Source organism: Paralichthys olivaceus, chromosome 10 (genome assembly GCF_024713975.1).
Source record: "Paralichthys olivaceus isolate ysfri-2021 chromosome 10, ASM2471397v2, whole genome shotgun sequence".
NCBI lineage: Eukaryota > Metazoa > Chordata > Actinopteri > Pleuronectiformes > Paralichthyidae > Paralichthys > Paralichthys olivaceus.
In genome coordinates, this window is record NC_091102.1 from 4,253,641 (window position 1) to 4,274,834 (window position 21,194).

Consider the following 21,194-nt stretch of genomic DNA (forward strand, 5'->3'; position numbering starts at 1 on the left):
TCCTCAGTGGCCCCTGGGAAAAGGCCTGACTGAAAAGAACCATATCTGTATTATCTGATTCTGTGTGGTGAAGCATCCTTTAAAAAGGCCTGAGAGGTCTAGACAGGTCTCATTAGGAGGCACAGGTAACAGCCATCTGCCCGAGATGAGGTTACAGACTTTGTCTTATCCGTAGAATTTGATCTATAAAAAAAGATGCAGTCATTATAGGATTTAGTGGATAACAGTTCAGACAGGACTGAGGCTGCAGGGTGAATAAAGTGAGCACATTACTGTTGGTTTTATAACATCAGAGAAAAAAAGACCAGCCTGGACCTTTTATCTCCATGTTATATGCAGCGTCTCACTTTATAAATGTCACGATGAACCTGGAGTTGGGTTTTTCCTCCACCTGTGTTCAGAACTGTCTACATCTGTTTCCTGCGCGGCATTTCTCAAACAGGCTTTTTCCTGCCAGAGAGAACTTTGCTCGTCATGATGGGTCACAGCATCAATAACAATTCTAACTCTGGAACTGAGACCGTCCTCCAGGATCGATGACAGGAACTGAACGCTGAGCTGGTGAATAATGAACTGATCAGAGTTTGTTGGTCGCTGTGACCTCACGTCTGTCCATTTCTTGTGGAGGCAATCATATATCATCAACAGCGTGTTTCACTACTTCTGTCCACTTGGACTCCAGGATGAAATGACAAAAAGGTCCGGGCGATATCACAAAACACATTTTCATACGTTAGTTATAAGAAATTCACCCAAAAAATCATATTCAAGAGGTTAAAAAAACACTATTCAAAGTGTTTCGCTCGGAACCGAAGGGGAAAGTTCGACCATGTTACCTGAAGGACAATAATTCTAGTGTGTAAACAGTGAGTGTGTGTAGCGTCTTGTTGTAAATGCCCATTTGAAGTGGTTAAATATTGACTTTTCTATCACACACTCTTCTAACATCCTGTTTGTACTTTTTATAGTATTGATCTGCAATTATAATAAAGTTTATTTGCTTTTAAAAAATATAGCGAGTGCTTAGGAAAAAGAAAAACTAAAGTAATTGAACACAAACAATAAAAATGCTGGCTGTGAATTCAAATCATTTTTATAGAATAATAAAAAGACATATGATGACAGAATGTGAGCCGGAGCATAAATAGACTTAAACTTCATGAACTGACATTTGTTTTTATTCAGAGAAAATAACTGCAGCTATTTTTACAACACAGAAATACTCAGGAGTTCTCGTTGGGTAACGTCTTGTCTTCTGCTGGATGTGTACGTTGACATGTCCTCTCTGTTGTCTCTCCCTCAGATTGTATACGCTGCTGTGGACTGTACAAAAGGACAGAACCACGAGCTGTGTAAGCAGGAAGGTGTGGAGGGTTACCCAACATTCAATCAGTACAACTACGGCAAGTTTGTGGAAAAGTACAACGGAGATCGTGGGGTGAGTTTGACTAAACATCTCCAACTTGGCACCAACGTGTAGATTCTGTGTTTACATCCATTATCTCAATAAGTTCAGATAATGTCATTTGTTTAAGATTAGAAGAAGCATTTCAAGACTTACACATGGATTCAAGTTGTGGGATGATCAGTGAGGCTTTGTGCCGTGTTCCTCTGTCCGCAGGAGGCAGGCTTCATAGGCTTCATGCGCAGCCTCCGAGGACGTGACCAGGTCGTCAAGAGGAAGGAAGAGCTCTGAGGGTGGTGCTCGGCGAGGGGGGCGTTGCACTGCACAGTTTGTCATTGCACTGTGACCTTTGACCCTGGCGAGGGCCCTATCTGCACTGACGTGGGAGACTTGATGACCTCAGCGAAAGGCTATTTTTTTATACCAACAGAGTACCTTCAGTCAGACCAACCACTTTTCTTTTCATGGATATTCTGATGGGCAGAAAATACACGGACAGAATTAAAAGTGATTTCATGTACTTGCCCAAAACACTGTGACTGCATATGTGAAAAGCTACACCCTATACAGTATCTATGCAATACTGACCCCTGCTTAGCCCTGTGTGGGGGGTCTGAAACTGAATCACACCCATGGTGGTGGGCACCGTTAATTAAAGATGGAGGCGTCACTGTCTGTCTCTCCACAGGGGTCCAAATCAGTCCCATCGTCCCTGCTCTGTCTCTAGAGGAGACGCATGCTGATTAACAACAAACACATGTTCCAATATTTTTCTACGGTTTCTTCGTGTCTCAAGCCCAAGAACACCCAGAGTAATGCTTTTTTATCAGTTCGTTCATAACTTCCATGATTAGTTTGACTTCTAGATCATTTTTTTGTTTGCTCTAAACTGTGGCCTTACAGATCTAAAAAGATAAAGCGATTGCTGGAATTGCAGAATTGTGAAATGATAAGTGGAAGTGATTCAGAGGCCTTGGGCCCTCGTTATTCCCTCAAGTGAAGAACAGAACATGAAATGCCAAATATTACTGCACATTACCCTCCAATGCTTTCATGCTTTATACATTTTCATTATTAGTTCACAGCATTCTTGACTAAACTGACATTTCACCTCTTGCAGCTCCTGTGCCGTTTTATCAACGTTTTAATAAAGATGGAACTCGTTGCCCTAATAATGATAAAATGTCCTAAACTTAAACCTTCCCTCCGTCTGTTTGAGTAAACATGGATTCCACCCAGTATCCTACAATCCACTATGCATCCACACATGGTTCAGGGAGACGCTGGAATACTTTGAGCCTCTGGTTTACATTTTGGGCATCAGGGTTTTTGTTTATTGTTTCCCTCCATCGGTGAACCGAACGTTTCAGACCGCTGCGGCCATTTTTGATAAAGATCTGCACCTGCCTGCCACACCTTGGCCTCGCTCGTCTTCAGTCAGCTCGGATCACGCTCTCCCACACCTCCCCCCACATTTTAATGGATGACTTCACACTACAGCAGAGGAGTAATTAGGTATTAATCAACTGAAGTCTCCAGACCCCTCCAGCTTCTCCCAGCATCATTGATTCAGAGTCATCATTAATACCTCTGAAGTAATTTTTTTAATGCTCTGTTTTCAGCTCCAAAGGCTTTGGCCACTATACATATTTAAAGGCTTATCTGCAGCTGGACTTGTGTTTTATTATTCAAGACTTCGGTTTCTTTCATTATGAATATGGTTCTCAGGGATCGCGAAACACAATTAAAGGGAACTAGTTTGTTTGTAATTGTGCATTCCAGCAGAATAATTTGGAGCCCTTAGGTCACCAAATGAAATATTGTTTGTATCCCAAGAAAAAGAAGAAAAAATCCTGGATTGTCCTTTTTCCGTGCTGTATCAGAATATCATGTTTTGAATAAGATGTGTTGTCAGTAGACGTTACTGAACCATTTCTCGTCAGAGTTCAAGTGAAACTGTCTCGAACGTTCTGGCTGTTACCAAACACGTGTCTGTGTTTAGTGTTCAAAGTGACTATAATCACTTGGTGGCGTATCCAGAGCTTTTTGAAAGAGTTCTTTTACACAGATACCTGTTGACGTATCGATGTGATTAGGTGTTCACTCCCCCCGTGAGGAGAAACAATTACCTACGATAACGTTGTCCATTTGTTTTCTTTACGAATCTTCACAGTGACATCACTCGTTTGTTGAATAATAGAACAACCACCTCTGTCTTATCCCAAAGGAATCCGTGTTGTGTGGGAATCTGTCACACTTATGCCAAGAAGTCATTGTTGCCTTTGTTGACTTTTCTGTGCCCAGCCATATGTACAGTTTTGCCCCTTGCAGTAAGGACCTTGCGAAATAAAAAAACAAAGAACATTTCCAGAAAAGAGAATCCCTTGTGTTCCTTCAGTTCACACATCACATTTTTACAGCCTAAATGTTTAGTGAATAATTATTGAGATGTTCGGGGATGATGGTTTCCGTTAGTCAACAGTGAAACATGATTTTTTTTACCTCGTGCCAACATCAGACCATCACTGTCCTATAAAATGTTGTTTTGGTTATTTGATGCTATCAACTTGATGTATGGCTGACACTGATTCGCGATTGGTTGAGTGTGTGTATTTTCAGGACCTTGATATCGTCGCTTCACACAATGTCCAGGATATTTTGCCTTCGTTTTCGTAGTGGGGATGTGTCGTCCATCTTTATTTACAGTCGGTGGTTTAACTTTACCCATTAAACACATTATTGTCCTTATGAACATAGAAAGTAAACCTGTTTACTTCACCACTGCTTCTAAAGAGCAGCTACCGTGACTCCTTGTTTTTGGTTATTTTTTGTTAGTAATGGGATCTTCTATGAATGAACACAAAAAAATGACAAAGGTGAAAATGGTTTTAAATCTTAATAATCAGCCTCGAGCATATCTTCAGTATCTGAGCTGTTTTGCATAAAGACACGGAAGCAAAGAACTCAAAGAGAAAAACGGACACATGATAGTTTATTCATCACGAAATCACTGATGAATGTCCAGAGTGTGAGAACATGTTTGAATTTCTTTTTAAAACACTTCAGCAGCAGCAGCAGCAGCAGCAGGCTCCACAATGGAATACATTTAAATCGACCTTGTCAGGTGGCTGCATTGATGGATCGTCTTGGTGAAAGCAGCTTTTTTTTTTTTGTGGCTGTTTATTTTGACATTTTTCTCAGTTCTGCATCTCAGAAGGGAAACAAATGGAGCGTGAGCAGCACTCAGCAGATCTGACACTGACGGCTTTATTATGAGAAGTGGCTGGGAAATGGCACAGGGGGGCCTAGAAGTGACCCCACTCATGATGTCAGTGGGAGCCCACCACCTGATGTCAAACTCTATGAGGGAAAAATGCTTTTTTGATCCAGAAAGCTGCGTGGAGTCACATCTTCCACCTGAAGACTCGCTCTAAGCTCTGGAGTGACTTTGAGACTTATTTTAAGTTTCTTGTGTTCATTTATCGGGGGTGGGGGGGGCGGGCGGTCATGTAGGTGTGCTCAGATAAAGTGCTGTTGTTGGGATGCATGCCGCGTTGAGCCGGGCTGATTAATGCCTGTGAGCACGGGCAGAAATACCTTCTCAATCCCAATTTCACTTCAGGGGATTTTCAAAGAGGCAGGAGATTTTTCATGCCTGCGAGTTTCCTTCACTGCCTCTTTGTGGGGTTTTTACAGAGGGGGGGGAGGGGGGGGGGGCTTTTTAACCTGTGGAAAATAAGCGTTAGAAATGGACGGCCGTTAACACCAAGTCAAGGTCTGCTCCGATTCAAGTATCCATTACAGGAGCCATTTTCTCTTTATGGAACATTGTGTTTGGAGCAGTTCAGGGTTTTATCTCTGCTAAAGTTCATTTTTAATACGACTCTGAACATGACTCTTCTTTTTAGATGCACCGTTAAAAAGCAGCCACCTGTCGTTGATTTTACTTTCTATTTTATCCTCTCTGTTCAAACTTAAGTTTGTTCCTTTTATTATTATTTTTGAAGCAGTTCAATATGCCTACTCTGGTACAAATTGGCCCAAACAGCAGAACAATGAAACAAACAGGCCTCTGAGTGTCTGCTTGAGAGAGATAAAGATTTTCTTTAGCTCATTCCTCACCAGGCTGTAATCAAGATGATTTGCATTCTCTGCCATGAGATCACGGTTTTCACTTTCCATGGAAATCAATGGAGCTGATAGTCAACACTGTGACGAGCGGTGGCATTCTCATGAAATATTGCTAATAGAGATCAGTCAATTATGATTTATTAAATCAATAAGATCTGTACCATGAAAATGTCCAAATCCTGACTGACCTGTGAAACCATCTGTTTATGTGCAGGCAGTTACACTCTGCACACAACTTACAGCTGATTAGATCAATACATTTACTGTCAATTACTTATGATGATGTTATTTAATATAAGTTATGTTATTTAATTACTTTTTTGTTCTGAGAAATATTTCACTATTGATTTAAAGGATTTAAAACTACACTCGCTGCAGGACACATTAGAAAAAGTCATAATTTCAAACAGAACTTCAATAGTGGGATGATGTGTGGCTCAATTTATCCAGTTATCTCACCACTAATAAAGCAAAGGAACAATTCAAGATAAATCACTGACTAGTAATAGTGCAATATTACTCCAGTGGGACGGAACAGAGTTATGTAGTAAGATTTAAGAAGGTACATGTACTTCCACTGTTTATTAGAAACATTTCAGATATTTGGGGAAGATATCCTTAAACCAATCAATGACTTAATTTTTCAAAACGTAGATTCTCTCTGTGTTTGTGTGTGTCTGTGTGTGTGTTCGTGTTTGTGTAGAAAATAACAAAACATAAAATGTTGATAAGTATTAACAAAATTACATTTTCCAAGATATCTGTAAATAAATGGTCTGGAGAGACAATATAACTTTAATATGGACATTATATACTATAATAGAGGTGTGTTTACAGACCTACAGCTTCGATCGAAATAATTTATACTCATATGGTAGGAATGATGTCATCACTATTTCACTGTGAAGTCATAAAATGAGATCATGTGGTGAAGTAATCCACTAACATCATGTGTATAAATGACATTATAATGAAATACGTTAAAAAACAAAGGTTTCTCAGCGTCACCTGGCTGCAGGGAGCAGAGTGTGTGCATCCACCCCTCCAAAACTTTCACTGCCACTTTCGTTATAATGAATGGATGAAGGTATTCTTCCCCCAGAGAGTAGAAAAATACATTTCATGAATTTCCAGGAAAATGTCAAACTCCTGCAGTTGAACCGGGAGATTGTTCTGAAGGTGTATTTTTAGATATGTCAGGGTGCTCCAGAGTTGCTGGGCTCAAAGTTGAACTGTGTAATGATGACATCCCGGGGAAAGAGGAAATCAACGCTGATGCATTTAAATGCTGATGTGTTTGCACATCTGTTTAGAAGCTGTCACTGTGAATGACGACACTGGCTTCCTCACACCTGACACTTTCTGCACCCAACACTTGCCTGAGACTCGTGGCTATTCATCAAGTTGTCAGCAGCAGCAGACATCCATCATCCGCTCTCAGTGTGTGTATGTGTGTGTCTCCCTCCCTCCCTCCCTCTCTCTCTCTCACACACACCATGAGGGGACTCAGGGGGTCTGACACATTGCCACGGCTCTGGGGAGATTGCACAGGTATGTGTGAGGGATGAGGCCGATAACTGTGTCTGTATTGTTTTCATTTCCTCCAGCCACACTTTCAGGGTTTTGTCCATATTGTAGCAGGGAATGTATGAAAATAGGAGAATATGCCAGTGAACCACATTCGTTTTTCATGTTATTTTAATTTCAGTGTTTTTTTTCCTCACCATCAGTGAGGAAACTGGAATAAGAATTAAAAATGAGGTAAATACTTGAATAATGAAACAGTATCTATAGTCGGGGAGGAAATGAAAATGTAGAGACAATGCAATAAAAGCTTTAACATGTTTTTAAGACATTTAATTTAAAAAAAGATATTTGTTCACTTGTTGCAGCTGCAGAGAGCTTTGGAATCAAACAGAAATTAAATTGTCTGTGACGTCAAACGCGGAAGCGGATGACACGATCCAGATGTTTTTTCACATCCATTCAAGAGGAGCGTGCTTACCCACAATGCAAAGCGAAGCAGCCACGTACAGACAGACCCTCCCCTGCTGTCTGCTCGTTAGCTTCCCGTGCTAACTGTTCCCCCACAGAGCAGCGGGTCACTGGTTTCCACACGATGCTACACTGGTTCACCAGGTATCAAACACTCACGTCGACCCTCTCGCACACGCTCAACACGCGGCTTCTCTCCACTCGGAGATGCTGTTAGCTAGCCTAGCCTGCTAACGTTAGCACGAAGGGAACGGTGGGGCGAATGAGCTGATGCGGTTAGCTGCTAACGGTGGCTAGTTTTCTCTAATGTAGCTCGTTAGCGTGTTTTTATGTCCTCCCCGTAATGTAAACAGTGTGGAAGTGTCACAGAGGAACGTGAAAGCGACGCGAGGCTCGGTGGCTGATGCAAACATATGCTATGTGGAAATAAAGCTAACCCTTCTCACTCGTTAGCTGCTAACCTAGCTAACATGCTAACCTAGCTGACAGCTTTCCTGTGGTCGTAACGTGTCGTTGATCGATTAATCGCTGAAGCAGCTGATGTTTAACTTTATGGAATGTTTCTGCCACAAGTTCAGTAAAAACGCGTCGCGACGTCATTTCTGCGACCACCCCCCCACCCCTTCAGCGTGGAGCTGTCCATGGTCCTAACTTAAAGGGATAGTTCACCTTAAAAACAAAACTCACTTTGTGTAAACAGCGTTGCAGCCAAGTCCAATACAATTGAAATAGATGGTGACTCCTTCTTCAAATGTTAAGAAACAACAGAAAAGAAAAACACAACATGCCTCCATATTGTTTCTGTGGTGCCATCCAAGTGTCTGTAAGCCCCAACAGTCAAATTCTGGACAACATGTCAGCGACTCTGTTTTTAGCCTGAATGTCCTCTGATGTCCTGCTCTGGAGCTGCGTTCACACGTGGATCACTGAAGACATGTGACTGACGCTGCTTCAAGTCAAATTTGAATGTAGGGGCTTACGTGTTCACCATTTACTTCCTTTCTATTGGGTTTGGCAGCAACGTTGTTTACCCCTGAAACTCCAAAAGTGTTTTGTGGACTCAAACACTTCACCCACCCCTCCATCGGCATAGTGGTGAGGAGATAATGAGTGAATTTGAACTTTTTGAGGAACTGTCCCTTTAACCCACCACACAGGCACTCAGCGTCTGTTCAATACGTTAATCAGAGCTGATCCTTCATTCAGTAAATCTGCTCTCACAGCCGGTTCAGCTCAGATCAACACCCAAAGTTATGACGGTACAACACATGAAACATAAAGAACCATACATGTTACATTCACCAGGGCAGTTTATTTAGTGCTGCAATTGCAGAGGGGACAAAGCTCCTGCTGAAAGGGACCTTCGTCACCTCCGTCCGGATCACAGCAGTATACAAAGTGGTGATTAAGGGGGTGGTCGGTGTCATTTGCTTCAAGCGCGATGTTTGATGGCTCTGTCGCTCATGTCTGAGAGTTTGGTTGTGGGAAGGCCGAGGATTGTAGATGCAGTTTGTGTGTGTGATGCCAGTGAGTTTGGTTTTTATTGCACTTTGTGAGCATGTTGTAGAAACATATGTAGCATATTGTGAGAGAGAGTTTTATGATTTCATGGTGCGACCCACCCATGGCGTGTGTGGGAACCATCAGGAACGCTAGTATAACAAACACTGAAGTACATGTTGCACATTTGTTGCTCAGATGTTCAAACTGTTGAATTCTCTGTGTTGGTAAGAGAATTAACTGCGTTCTGGCTCAAGTCTAGTAAGCAATGAAGAAAAGGTAGAAGTTATTGGAGCATAAGAATAGTTTACATTATCAATCCAGCAAGATAAATAGTACCTGAGGGCTGTTTGTTCAAGTTGTAAAACTTAACATTAGAATTGTTTTACATTGTTTGGAAAGCACTGATTTGCTTGACTCAAGTATGATGGTTTCTTGTGGTAACAAGTAGAGATGTTTACCAAGATAAAACCACAAATTCCCTTTCTGGAAAAAACACTTCATCTTTTCCAGTACCAAATCAGCAGTTGCTCTGTACTGCCACTGGCAACTACTGTTTAGAAACTGGCCTAGAAGAAGTGATCCCCAATAGTGTTGCATTAGCCAAAGCTCGCTAAAATCTTCAGTTGGGATGGATGTTGTTTATTCCTGGTTTTAAGTCTAATGTTATTCATTTTCAGTATGTATTAGTTTTTCGAAGGGATTAATCTGAGCCAGGCCAGGGAAAGATGATATTGGACCTTCTTAAATAACCAGGCCTGAAACTTGAAATCAATTTGAACAAAGTTAAAGACAATTCTAGCAACTCTCAAACATAAAAGACGAAACTCCAACTTAATAAGCTCTCCTCCCTGTGGTACGTCTGCTGCAGGACTTCAGTGAGATCACCAGAGCTGTAAGATGTCAACGGTGGTGTTTGCCTCAGTGGTTCGGGTCGGGGACGGCCTGCCACTCTCTGCATCCACCGACTATGAGCAGGATAAAGAGCTTCAGGAAACCAAGCGGCATCTCAAAGGTCTCTCCAAAAAACTCAGCCAGTTTCCAGATCGCTGCACCCTCAAGACTGGACCGTACAATGTCAAGTAGGTATTACTGGATGTTCATTTAATGTCCTCATGGTTGGCTGTTATCAGGACCCTTTAAGTTAGACCCATTATTTGAAACATGATATCCAGAACATGGAACATTTGTTTGTATGTGACGTTGAATTTAATTTGCTTTATGCATTTCAAATTCAAGTTATAAAAATGGAGATTTAAATGATTCTACCATCATCCTAAGTGACCCACTTGGTGATTAAACAGTCTAATTCTAGCTGTTAACCTCCTCTCACCCTCATGCCAATTTGATATAAAAATGCTTTTTAATTTGAACGATGTGACAGCCAGGTTTTCATTGGAGGTGTCAGACAGCTCATGGAAATGCTTTGAATCGCTCAGTCGCTGTTTGTAAAGAGCTAATTAGTCTTTTAAAAACTGAGGACATGACCTCAAAATAAACTAAAACAAATCCCCATCAGTGAGCCGTAACCTATACCTTTCAAAAACCACTGCCTCTGATGATCAGAGCCTCTTTAATGAGAAAGAGCCTGGAGCATCTGAGGAAGAGAAGGTCAATCACAGCGAAGGTCAGAATGAGGCAGGTTAATTTGTTCTGTGATATCCGAGGCCCTGTAGAGCCTGTTGTTAAGTCTGTTATAGTTCTAAGCATAATAGCAAACTTGATGCTTTGTTTGTTAAGAAGTAATGAAACAAACTTTTATTGACTTGAACAAAAGAAAAAACTTCAGTGAAACAGTTACAGGGATCTAAATTACGCGGTATCTGCTTGGATTTAGGTATTTAATATCGGTTTTAGCAACGTTTACTTTCCATAATGTTTAAACATATATATTCATGCATCATCAGTTATTATGACTATCACACAACTTTATTAGGTGCCTGTCTCCGTGTGGTGTCCAGTGACATGCTGGTATCAGATCTACATTAATTCTTCATATATATCGTATATAGTTGTCTTTGCCTATCTTTTGTGTTGACGTATGTGTACCACATCCATTTCAGTGTGATAACCAGGTTTCTTCTCAGGTAATGTTGAAGTTATTGTGTCTGGGAAACTTAATTTGTGCTCAGTGCAGTAATTACAACTCCAGGGCCCAAAGATAGTGTCTGCTCAGGTGCATGTGAATGTCATTGTAGTTCTGTTTCTCTGTGGATGTGAGATTGTGAAATGTGCTGAAATAGTTTTTGTTCTGTTGTTCTATTGAGCTTGATTTTCAAATTACAGTGTCCCAGCTTTTCTGTGAAGAAAACAGTGCAGTGTTTTGTTTGTTTCAGTTTCACAAGTTCACTGGGTGTTGGATACCTGATGGTGTGTACGGCAAACTACCCCAACGTGCTGGCCTTCTGCTTCCTGGACGAGCTGCAGAAGGAGTTCATTGTCACGTATGACACCAAACGCATCAGCAGCGTCGTGCGGCCGTACTCCTTCATTGAATTTGGTGAGCTCTGTTCTTTTTTTACAGTATTGTTTAGTACACATGCTGTAAAAAAAATTATGTTATCTTCACATTTCAAAACCTATAAGCAGAAAATGTCTGACATACAAACTTCTATAAGTAAAGTTGAAAATGTATCGAAAACATGAATTTTAAAACATTATTGTGATCGATCTTTTTATACTTTCTGTGTGTCAACCCCTGAAAATCTTGCTTTAACCCTGACAGAATATCCTGCTCTTTAATCCAAACGATGTTTCGCTCCCTGTGTTACTAAACCACCTTGTTGCTGTGCACTGTGATCCGTCAGACACCTTCATCCAGAAGACAAAACAGCGCTACAACAGCCCCCGTTCTCTGTCCACCAAGATCAACCTGGCTGACATGCAGACGGAGATCAAGCTGCGACCGCCTTACCAGCTCTCCCCTGAGGACCTGCGAGCTATCAATGGATTCTCCGTGCACACACCCTCCAAGTACAAGGGCATAGGTAGGACATGAGCTGCCACAAACATACACATGCAAGTAGTCGAGTATGAAAGAGGTTTGCTGTTATATGAGAGTGCCTGCTTTAATTCACTTCTCGGGATGAATAGAGGGTTATCTTGTTAATACCACTGGTTCTGTAACGTGCAAGAAGGTCACCAGTTACTTCCTCAGAATACCGCATGCCTCGCTGCAGCAGTGAAATACTGGGTGCATTGTCTTTACTCATTGTTCATTGTGAGTGATGATTGTTCACTTTATAAACTGCAGTGAACAGCAGGAAACCTTTGGAAGCACGGCCGCATAAAATCTCTGTTAATATCTCTTTAAAACACTGAATTTCAGTAAAACACTGGAATATTCTAAATGTGTAGAAGTCAGATATGACGTTCAGTCAAATTGTTCCACTGTTTCTCTGCGGCTCGGATCCACTTCCCTTCCTGCACGTGCCGTCACACCTCAGCTGCCCCGAGCTAAGTGATGCCACCTCGGGTCACTTGGAGCTGTTGTGTTTCGCCTGACATCCTCCTCACAGCAGCTCTCCACGCTTTGTTCACTGTCCTGTGGTTTGCCCTTGCCAGTCACAATTTTCTGAGAGCATAAATAATTTTGTCCTGGAGGATGAAAAATGCTAATTTGATGATAGTTATGGATCCGTGCTTTTACTGCCTGAATGTCAGAAGATTTAAAAACAGTGTTTGTTTGACTTACTTCTATTTAAAGATTTATCTTTTTAACCAGCGTGTAATTTTTAATATATATGTTTTTCTTCTTCTTTATGTTGTAATCCGCTCTTTGAGGCAGATTTTTGTCCGTAATAAAATGTTGTCTCTGTCTTCCAGCTCCCACACAGATGTTGGAGCCGGTGACTCTTCAAGGCATCGTGTCCTGTGTGCTGAGTGTCCTCTGTGGAGGCCTGAACCTGCTGCGAGGAGTCCATGCTATAGAGAGCATATTACAGGTGAGGACATAAAGTCAAACCCAGGTCTATTTTCCTAGTAGGGTCCGGCAGTCGTGATGGTAATAACCATTTACTGCATGTAAAGATGGACGACACGACAGCTTGGATATCCCGCGATGGCTGGCTGCAGTTTAGGTCATTAACCCTGCCTCCTCCATGTTAGTGAACGGGACAATGGCGAAACTGAAGTCAATGTAAAATACACCTTTTAAGATACTCTCTATTCACCAGTCCGCTCTACGCTTTCCATTCCATTTGAATATCTTTATTTCATAGTCTATTAAAACAAATGAGGGAAAAAAATCTGAAAAAATGTTGTTATATTGGTTTTATGATACCTTGTCTGGACATGGACAACTTAACTTCTGTGTCTTTTCTTGCTGTCTGCAGAATAACGATGAAGACTTTAATTATGTGATTGCCTTCTTCCTCGGCACAGCAGCCTGTCTGTATCAGGTAAGTGATAGTCTGCCGTAAGAGCAGCTCATCATTGGCTGACTGGCTGACTAATGGCCCCACTCTTTACAGCTCAGCAGCTTGTCAGCTAGACTAACATTAGCAGAAGCTCTCCGCCTTTCACTGCCGTGTGCTACCTTTTCTAAAACATTTTCATCGACTCCTTTTGTGCAGCTCTTGATACTAAATTCATTCTTTAAATTTTGTATCTAGAGCCACAGATCTACTGAAAATTATTAGATAGATGGAGGAAAGATATCATATGCACCTGGGACTGGCAGGAGAAGGTCCAGAAAATGTCCAGAGTAACTGACTTGGACAGAAAGCAGCTTTATTGTCCAATCATTCATGGTAACAACACGCTGTTGGTCACTGTCAGTGTGTAGCATTCACACTCTCCTCTCTTCTCCCTTCAGTGCTACCTGTTTGCCTACTTCTCTGTGTGGAGGAACAGTAAGTCCTTCCTGGCATTTGCACTCATCTGTCTGTCTAACATGTATCTGTATGAACTGAGGAACATGTGGCAGATCCTCTTCCATGTGGCCGTGGGCGCCTTCATGACCCTGCAGATAAAACTGAGACAACCGCTGGGCAAAGCACCGGACTATAACGTCTGACAAAAACTTTAAACACCGAGGACAAACGGACCCTCTGTCTCACGTAAGCCCTGGACATGCAGCTGAGGCAGCACCGACCAGTTCGCGGCCAAAGTGGAAACCAAAAAAGAGAAAATCTTGCAGCACCACAGTCGTCCTTCTCTCACTCAACCACAGAACCAGTGGACGCATCTGAGAGAGAAACTCTGCCGCAGCCTTGAATCATCTGAGGAATTCATTGGATTGATTTGAGAAGTTGTCTTTTCTCCACCATTGTCTGATTTAGACACTCACTGATACTTCTTTTCATTGCAGCCACAGTTTAGTCCTGTATACAGCTGTGATCTCACAGCAGCCACAAAATTAAGTATCTGCAAACCTATTTCAAATCAAACAAAGCGGCCATAGACACCCTGTCTAAAGCAATGAAGTTGCTTTAAGGAATACCTGAGGACAAATTGAAATTATTCAGTTGTAATATCTTACTTTGAAAAATAAACCTTTTCCTTTTAAGATTTTAAATGACACTAGTCAAAATAAAACAGCTGTACTGAGAGTTCAGAAGAACTTCCAACGTATTTAAATCCACAAATATCTGAACAAATTATATGTAACCGAGACTGGAGCTTCATTCATTCATTGACCAGACACTTGAGAAAACAGATTTTAATATTCTTTGATTTTAGAGCTTGTTCAGTTTGTCCTGTTTTCTGTTTTTCTCCCACATTCAACTTGTATTTGACTTTTTGTTACATGCATTTTTTTGCACATGCACGCTTGGTTACCTGACCTGGTGCAAAGCTCTGGATCAAGTCGTGGTTTAAAACTATGCAACGCTGCCTCTCATATATATCACTTCAATGTTGGTGGATTCAGAAGCCAAATATCACATCTTACTTTGAGGAGCACGTATTTGTAATTTTGTAGATGTTTCATTTAGCTATTTATTTCCTGATAGATTCATTGGCGCACGCCCAGTGAAGATTTATTTTCAGTTTTATTTGTTGTCTGTTTTTAAACTGTGCATCTTGTCACAAAGCTTCTCCTGCTCCAGTCGACACAAACAGCCTGTTAGCATTCATTCCCCACTTCCTCGCCCACACAGCCTCAAGCATGTGCCTGTGTCAAGTGACTATGTTAATAAACAAGTCTGTGTTGGCAGCGGTAAAGGAACTGGCTGTGTTGTCAGGGCCAGAGGCAGCTCGGATCATCTGAGCAGCTCCCCCCCGAGCCCCTCGCTTCAGACACGGCTGCATCTGCCACTTAGGAAGACAAAAACTCAGCCTCTCACTCTGCCTGTGTAATGGATATTAGCACAAAATTCCCCTTTAACGTCATTACAATCAGGAGACGCCGCATTCGTCGTGATTAAGCTGCGTGAGTTTTGTTTCTGAAACGATGGGAAGATTTCCCGGCTTCCTGCAGCATCACAACAAATAATAGTAAACAAATGGAGGCGGGTAGAGACGTGAGTCACGCCTTTGTTGTTCATTGTTTCTGAGAAGCTCAACAGTTGTGCCAAGAGCTTCATAATGTTCATTTCTTTACCGATCGCAGTTAAAGTGAAGTAAATACACGCAACTAGTCTCGGTGTCCATCTGGCAGCTGCACTCCACATCTGTCTGGGGAGCGCTGCTTCACTTCAGCCTCGTATGATTCATCACTGTGTTCAGAGAATGTTCCCTCGCTTTCCAGCAGCGGCACCACACCTACATGACCTAATGGCTCCTTACACAATATGGCTCGGATTTGATTGGGTCTGGATTGTACTTCACTGGCTCCAGTTGTTTATGTTCACATTCTCTTTTTCCACAGCAGTTACAGAAGATGCGTGTCGTGTACAATTGGAAAAATTGACTTACAAGGGTTTTATACTGGTTTGTGCATGAATCGGAAAAAGGATGCGATTGTTTCCGGGTTTTAAAAAACGTAGTCGTTTTAATGTTATTAGTTCACAAAATGATATGAAACTTAATTGTATATGCAGGGTTACATTCAGGAATTGCAGATGTGGAAAAGAATGGCTCTAATATGAACACTGGATTTAAAGTATATCTGAGTTTTTTTATGTCACTAATGAAGTGGAGTGGAGTCGAGGAGTCTTTCTGTGCGGAGTTACGTGATCTCCACATGTTGGCGTGGATCTTCTCCAGGTTCTCCAGTTTCCTCCCACAGTCCAAAGACATGCAGACTGGGTTTAGGGTAATTGGAGACTCTAAATTATTATATAAGAGTTAATGTGACAGTGAAAAGTTTGTTTATCTCTGTAAAATGTCGCTGTGATATAACGGTGACCCTGCCTCTCTCCTGATGTCAGCCCACTTTCAGTATTAAAAATATTAGACAAGCAGTGTAATGGCATGAATGGAGACTCATTGATTTATCGTGATGTGACCTGGTCCCGTTTATTCCATCTGAACTCTTGTATTAGAACTAATTCTCCCTCAGTGCAGCTCTGGGACATTAAAATGATAACCATCGCATTCTTCAAAAAATATTGAATGTATTTTTTAGTTTTTGTGAATCAGAGGCGGTTCAATCTGTTTTTTTCAGGTAGCAATTAGTTTTTATTTTTATTTTACCAGCAGTGGCATAAGAGATATTATGATAATGATGATTGTAATTGATGTTACTTGTGCAGTTTCCTCCAGATGTAGATTAATGGAGCAGCTATGTATCGTTATGGGAGCAGGAAGTGTGTGGGTTTAATGTCAAGTGGGGGCTGCAGGTATAAATTGTTGACTTCTCCGAGGACAATTTGAACTCAAGTGAATGTCGGTGGCGATAATGTTTCTGTGGCACAGCTCGCAGCCAGGGACTCTCACAGGGTGGCTGTTCAAAAAGGTCAAAATCATTAGGAGGCTCTGAGGAGGACGTTTGCTCCGACATGTGTTTGAGTTTGCTGTGGGAAGAGAAAAAAGTGGTTATCGGCTGCTGCACAGCTCAGAACTGCACCTTTCATTTAAATGAAGAGAATTTGATTTTAATTACAGGCCAGCGCTGCTACTTATCAAGAGTTATTCAATTAACTCTTAACCAAGACCCTCATTCACTCTCACTCAATGTAATTTGACTCGTGTATAAAAACAGATATTGAAGCTGTGATGGATGAGACGCCACTCAGGGTACTAAACAGCAGATGATCACGTTGCTTCCTTCCCTTCCATCATTTCTAAACAGAAGAAGGCAAAGGAGCCGGTGTGTAGAACCCAGACGACGTCGTGCTGCTGCCATCTGTTGGTTGACTGCTGGTTGTTGTTAATTCATTTAAAACTATAAAAAAGGGAATTTCTCACTAAAAAAAATCATATTTTCATGAGTATGTGGACGTCTGAGGTCGACATTCATGTCATTGGTAATCATGTAGTTTAAAACAATGGACTTTAATGGACTTTGAAGTTGGAAGCACATTGTTGGTTGGGTATGATTCTAAATCACATTGTGTCCATTTACTTTTGGCCAGAATGTGCAAGTCTGAAGTCTTAATACGTCAAGAAATACACAGAAATGCACTAAAGTAATACCACCTCATTAACTTATCTATTTGAGTAAAACTAAGTAAGTACTTGCTTTTAAATGAACTTAAAGTAAAAGTACTTTTCTCCTTATGAAACTGCATCACTGAGTCTTGACGGTGGCGTCCTCGGAATCCATGTCAGGTGTTTCTTCTGCAGGAGGTGGAGTCTAATGTTACCTGCATGCTCTGATTGGATAACTGATCCCAGTCCACTCATTATTTATTACTTCTAAAACTATTAAAAGAACTATTTGAACATGCAGTGCATTGCTTTGTAAAAATACTGTGGAGTAGAAAGCACAGATACTTGCTGATATATGTAGTGGAGTAAAAGTAAAAAGTACCTGAAAATAACTTAAGTGCAGATACACAAATGTAAAAAACCTGCTTGAGAACAGTAAGAAAGTAAACGTACTTCATGGATTTATTAAATAAAACTTGAGTTTCCTGCAGCAGTTTTGCACAAAGTTGAAATCCAATCGCTTAAATCTTTGAAGTGACACCTCAGGTGGATCAAGACAGAAAAAGAGTCCACGTGTACCTGTGAAGAATCTCAGCAGTTTATTTCAACTGTAAAAAAAGAGCATAGTGTTTGGCATGACAACAAAAACAACCCACGCTCTCGTCTCTCGAGCTGTTTTTGCCACAGACGCTGCGTCACCTGCTCAAAGTCACCACGAGGCCCCTCGTGGCTGCGGAGAAGATAAAGAGCGTGTGACAGCTGCAGCCTCCACCTCACATCTGGGCCTCCTCTATGAGCCCCTGGGTTTCTAATGGCACGTTCCTGCACAATCAACAGTAGAAAGGAAAAAAAAAAACAGGGCTCACAGAACAAGCACCGAATTCAATGAGTCTAACGGGATCACGCTGAAGGTTTTGGTGCGTGATGATGGTTTGCAGCAGTACAGTAACAAACAGAAACCACCGGTGCAGACGCTCTGTTGTTCAGGCTCAAAGCAAAGTGACAGGTTCCTCTTGTTATTTTTAAACAGGAAACGAGCTGAAGTTATTTTTTTTTTCAAACTGTCAACAAACCCCAAGAAAAAAAAACTAAATCAAGAAGTGATCCCTGTGTCAAACCCTGATTCGTCTTATTCCTCTTCTTTAAAGAACATCTGTGAGTCGCACTGAACATGGAAGCTGTTGTTTTAAATTTAAATCAGAAATCTATTGTTGTGTTGATTTAATCATTCATTATTAAACTCATAATTAAATAAATATGACTTTAAATGATTCATTAATTCAATAATTTTAATGAAATTACGAAATTATTTTCTAAAATTGTTTTATTAGTTTTGGAAATTCCGTTGATTGACATGTTCATATAATCTCCACCTTTAACTTCAAGTCCAACCCTAGGAGCAGCAGCCGGGGGCTCTGATTGGCCAAACGTCTGCCGACATGTTGCATCTGTCCAATCAAAGTCCACTTCTTACCATCTTACTGACGAGTTTCTATCAACACAACCAATCAAAGCCAATTTAATTACTGTTACTGGTTCTTGATCAGGGTATTAATAGATTCTATTTAAGGCAGTCAAGCCTCCACACATTGTATTTAATCGTCAATCCTACATGCAGCATCCCGGAGGAAACGTTCACCAAACACGTCACCAGTCCCGATAAATGTTCTATTACCTCCTGTTTGACTATTGTTCAACAATAACTCCAGTGTTTTTAAGACTTCACAAACAAACAGGGACAGAGAAACGGTAGGAAAGTCAACACTTGAAGGTGATTTTGTTTTTTTTCCATGAGAAATGTTGACAATTAAAAAATACATATTGGAATAATGACCTCCACCTCAGGTCTGCTCATTTCCTCCATTTAAAAACTCAGAACCAGTGTAGTGTTTAGACAATCACTAAAAATCCATGACAGTTTGTTGGATGACGTAATACTGAAGAAAACTGCTGTGATAAGAAAAACAAAACAAAAAACGACAGCAGATAAAAGGGCACGTTTCCATTCGGGCTCGTCGTTCCCTGTCCACAGGATGAGCATCGTCACCGTCATTAGTGTAGAGTTCATGTTAAAGGCCTCATCGGAGATCATTGGACATTCATTGGGTCGTACCATCTGATTGAGCGAGCAAGAAGAGGGGGGTGGGGGGGATGTGGAGCGGCGCAGGGAGGGGGGTGGACGGCTGAACGCACCGGAGCGCTAAATGGCTTTTTGAGCACCGAGGGCCGATGCATTCCTCGTCCTCTCGTCATTCAAAGTGCGCACTCGCTCGGTTTAACGCTTCCTTCCTCGCTGTGAGATTCAAACGCACCGGGGAAGGAAAATCATCAGAAACGCCGTCTAATCAGCGAACGGTCAACTTCCTGCAGGCAAAAAGGAAAAACGCTCAAATCGGTGAAAAAGAGCGAGAAAAGAAAAATCTAAACGGGCGTCGATCTGCTGAAGTTAACGGCTCATCAGCCGTGGCTCCACGTTAAGACCCGGCAACGTGAGCGTGGTAAGAGTATGTACATCTGAATACACGTTGGTGTTTTAATAGATAGCTCTCTAATATATTAATGTACAAAATATAGAATCTTAAAATATCTGATAGGGGTTTGGTGTTCTGAAGTCAAAATACAAAATGTCGAAGATTAGAAAAAAGCTCTTCATTGACATCCTCTTAGTGTGTTCTCTGTATACGCTGATGATACTGAGGTGTGAGTTTGTGATTTCATACGTCTGACGGGGAGCGTTCTGTAAACACCGCTGAGCGTCGTGTGCCTCACAAAAAAAATAAAATAACGTCCAATCGGTCGCTGAGGGACGTCCTCACACTTCGCTGATGAGACACAACTTAGTGCAACTCCTCCGTTAATCAATGAAATGCTGACATGATCAGAAACGGACAGGTAGTGCTGCGGTGCTGGCGGAGTGTCCACACTGTCAGAGATGTGTACCTGCGCCACGACAACATGTGTTTTACATACAGTACATAGAATCGTATACATAACACATAAAACTGTGTGTTTTACGTGTACTTCAGCAGGAGAAAGGCAGAATGAGGGAGGAAGCGACATAGTTTGTGTCTTCCCGCAGGTTCTTCCAAACCCGTCTGGCAGATGGAAGAAAGTAAAAATTGCTAAGAACATTTATTTCCTTCAGGACCTCGCGAAGCTGGTGAAATCTGTCCGTCCATGCGCTCTGATTGGACATCTTTGGTGTCAACGTCAGAGTCGGGCTCGCCAGGCCTCTCCCGCTGCAGTCTGCTCCGCAGGCTGAGCTTTGGGGATGAGGTTCGTCATCCGTCGTCCTCGTTGTGGCCTCAGAAGAAGAGGCTGTGAGAAGCTTCAGTTCGTCTCAGTAAGCTATCAGAGGTCCGTGAGGCTGCGACAGAGGCTGCAGAGGCGCTTCACCCCCACGTGTCTTGTTTGTCGTTCAGTGTAGTGTTAACTGCTGGGGGGTCCGCTGGTCAGGAAGTAGGTCATCATCTCTCCTTTGCCCTTGACTGTGACCACCCCTCTGTACTCCAGTGTGTAGTTGTAGGAGCTCAGCACCTGGTGAAGGTCTGCGGTCACCTGAGGGCAGGAAGAGTTTTTATCTTTAGCACCCAATGACTCATTAGATTTATAATTTAAAAGATAAAAGATAAAATCCAACATATTCTAAATGTTTCGATGGACGAACGAATTCCATCTGTGTACAAAA

At 41.7% G+C, this 21,194-nt stretch overlaps 3 protein-coding genes across 4 annotated transcripts in view; 2 read left to right on the forward strand and 1 right to left on the reverse strand.

Moving 5' to 3' along the window:
- The window catches only part of pdia5 (protein disulfide isomerase family A, member 5), a 45,975-nt gene extending 42,195 nt beyond the window's left edge, over window positions 1–3,780 (forward strand). The window contains exons 16-17 of the mRNA XM_069533402.1: window positions 1,304–1,438; window positions 1,622–3,780. Of these exons, the coding sequence (XP_069389503.1) occupies window positions 1,304–1,438; window positions 1,622–1,696 (210 nt within the window). The 3' untranslated portion in view covers window positions 1,697–3,780. The remainder of the gene's footprint in view (window positions 1–1,303; window positions 1,439–1,621) is intronic.
- Window positions 3,781–7,520: 3,740 nt separating this feature from the next.
- On the forward strand, window positions 7,521–16,383 carry sec22a (SEC22 homolog A, vesicle trafficking protein). Its single transcript, XM_020100731.2, has 7 exons — window positions 7,521–7,675; window positions 9,903–10,113; window positions 11,368–11,531; window positions 11,839–12,018; window positions 12,857–12,975; window positions 13,366–13,431; window positions 13,848–16,383. Exons 2-7 carry the CDS (start codon window positions 9,932–9,934, stop codon window positions 14,046–14,048), a joined length of 912 nt encoding a protein of 303 aa, XP_019956290.1. The 5' UTR covers window positions 7,521–7,675; window positions 9,903–9,931; the 3' UTR covers window positions 14,049–16,383.
- A 1,705-nt stretch (window positions 16,384–18,088) lies between these two features.
- The window catches only part of adcy5 (adenylate cyclase 5), a 57,809-nt gene continuing 54,703 nt past the window's right edge, over window positions 18,089–21,194 (reverse strand). For both annotated transcript variants that reach the window (XM_020100649.2, XM_020100650.2), the window contains exon 21: window positions 18,089–21,064. In XM_020100649.2, the coding sequence (XP_019956208.2) occupies window positions 20,936–21,064 (129 nt within the window). In that variant the 3' untranslated portion in view covers window positions 18,089–20,935. The remainder of the gene's footprint in view (window positions 21,065–21,194) is intronic.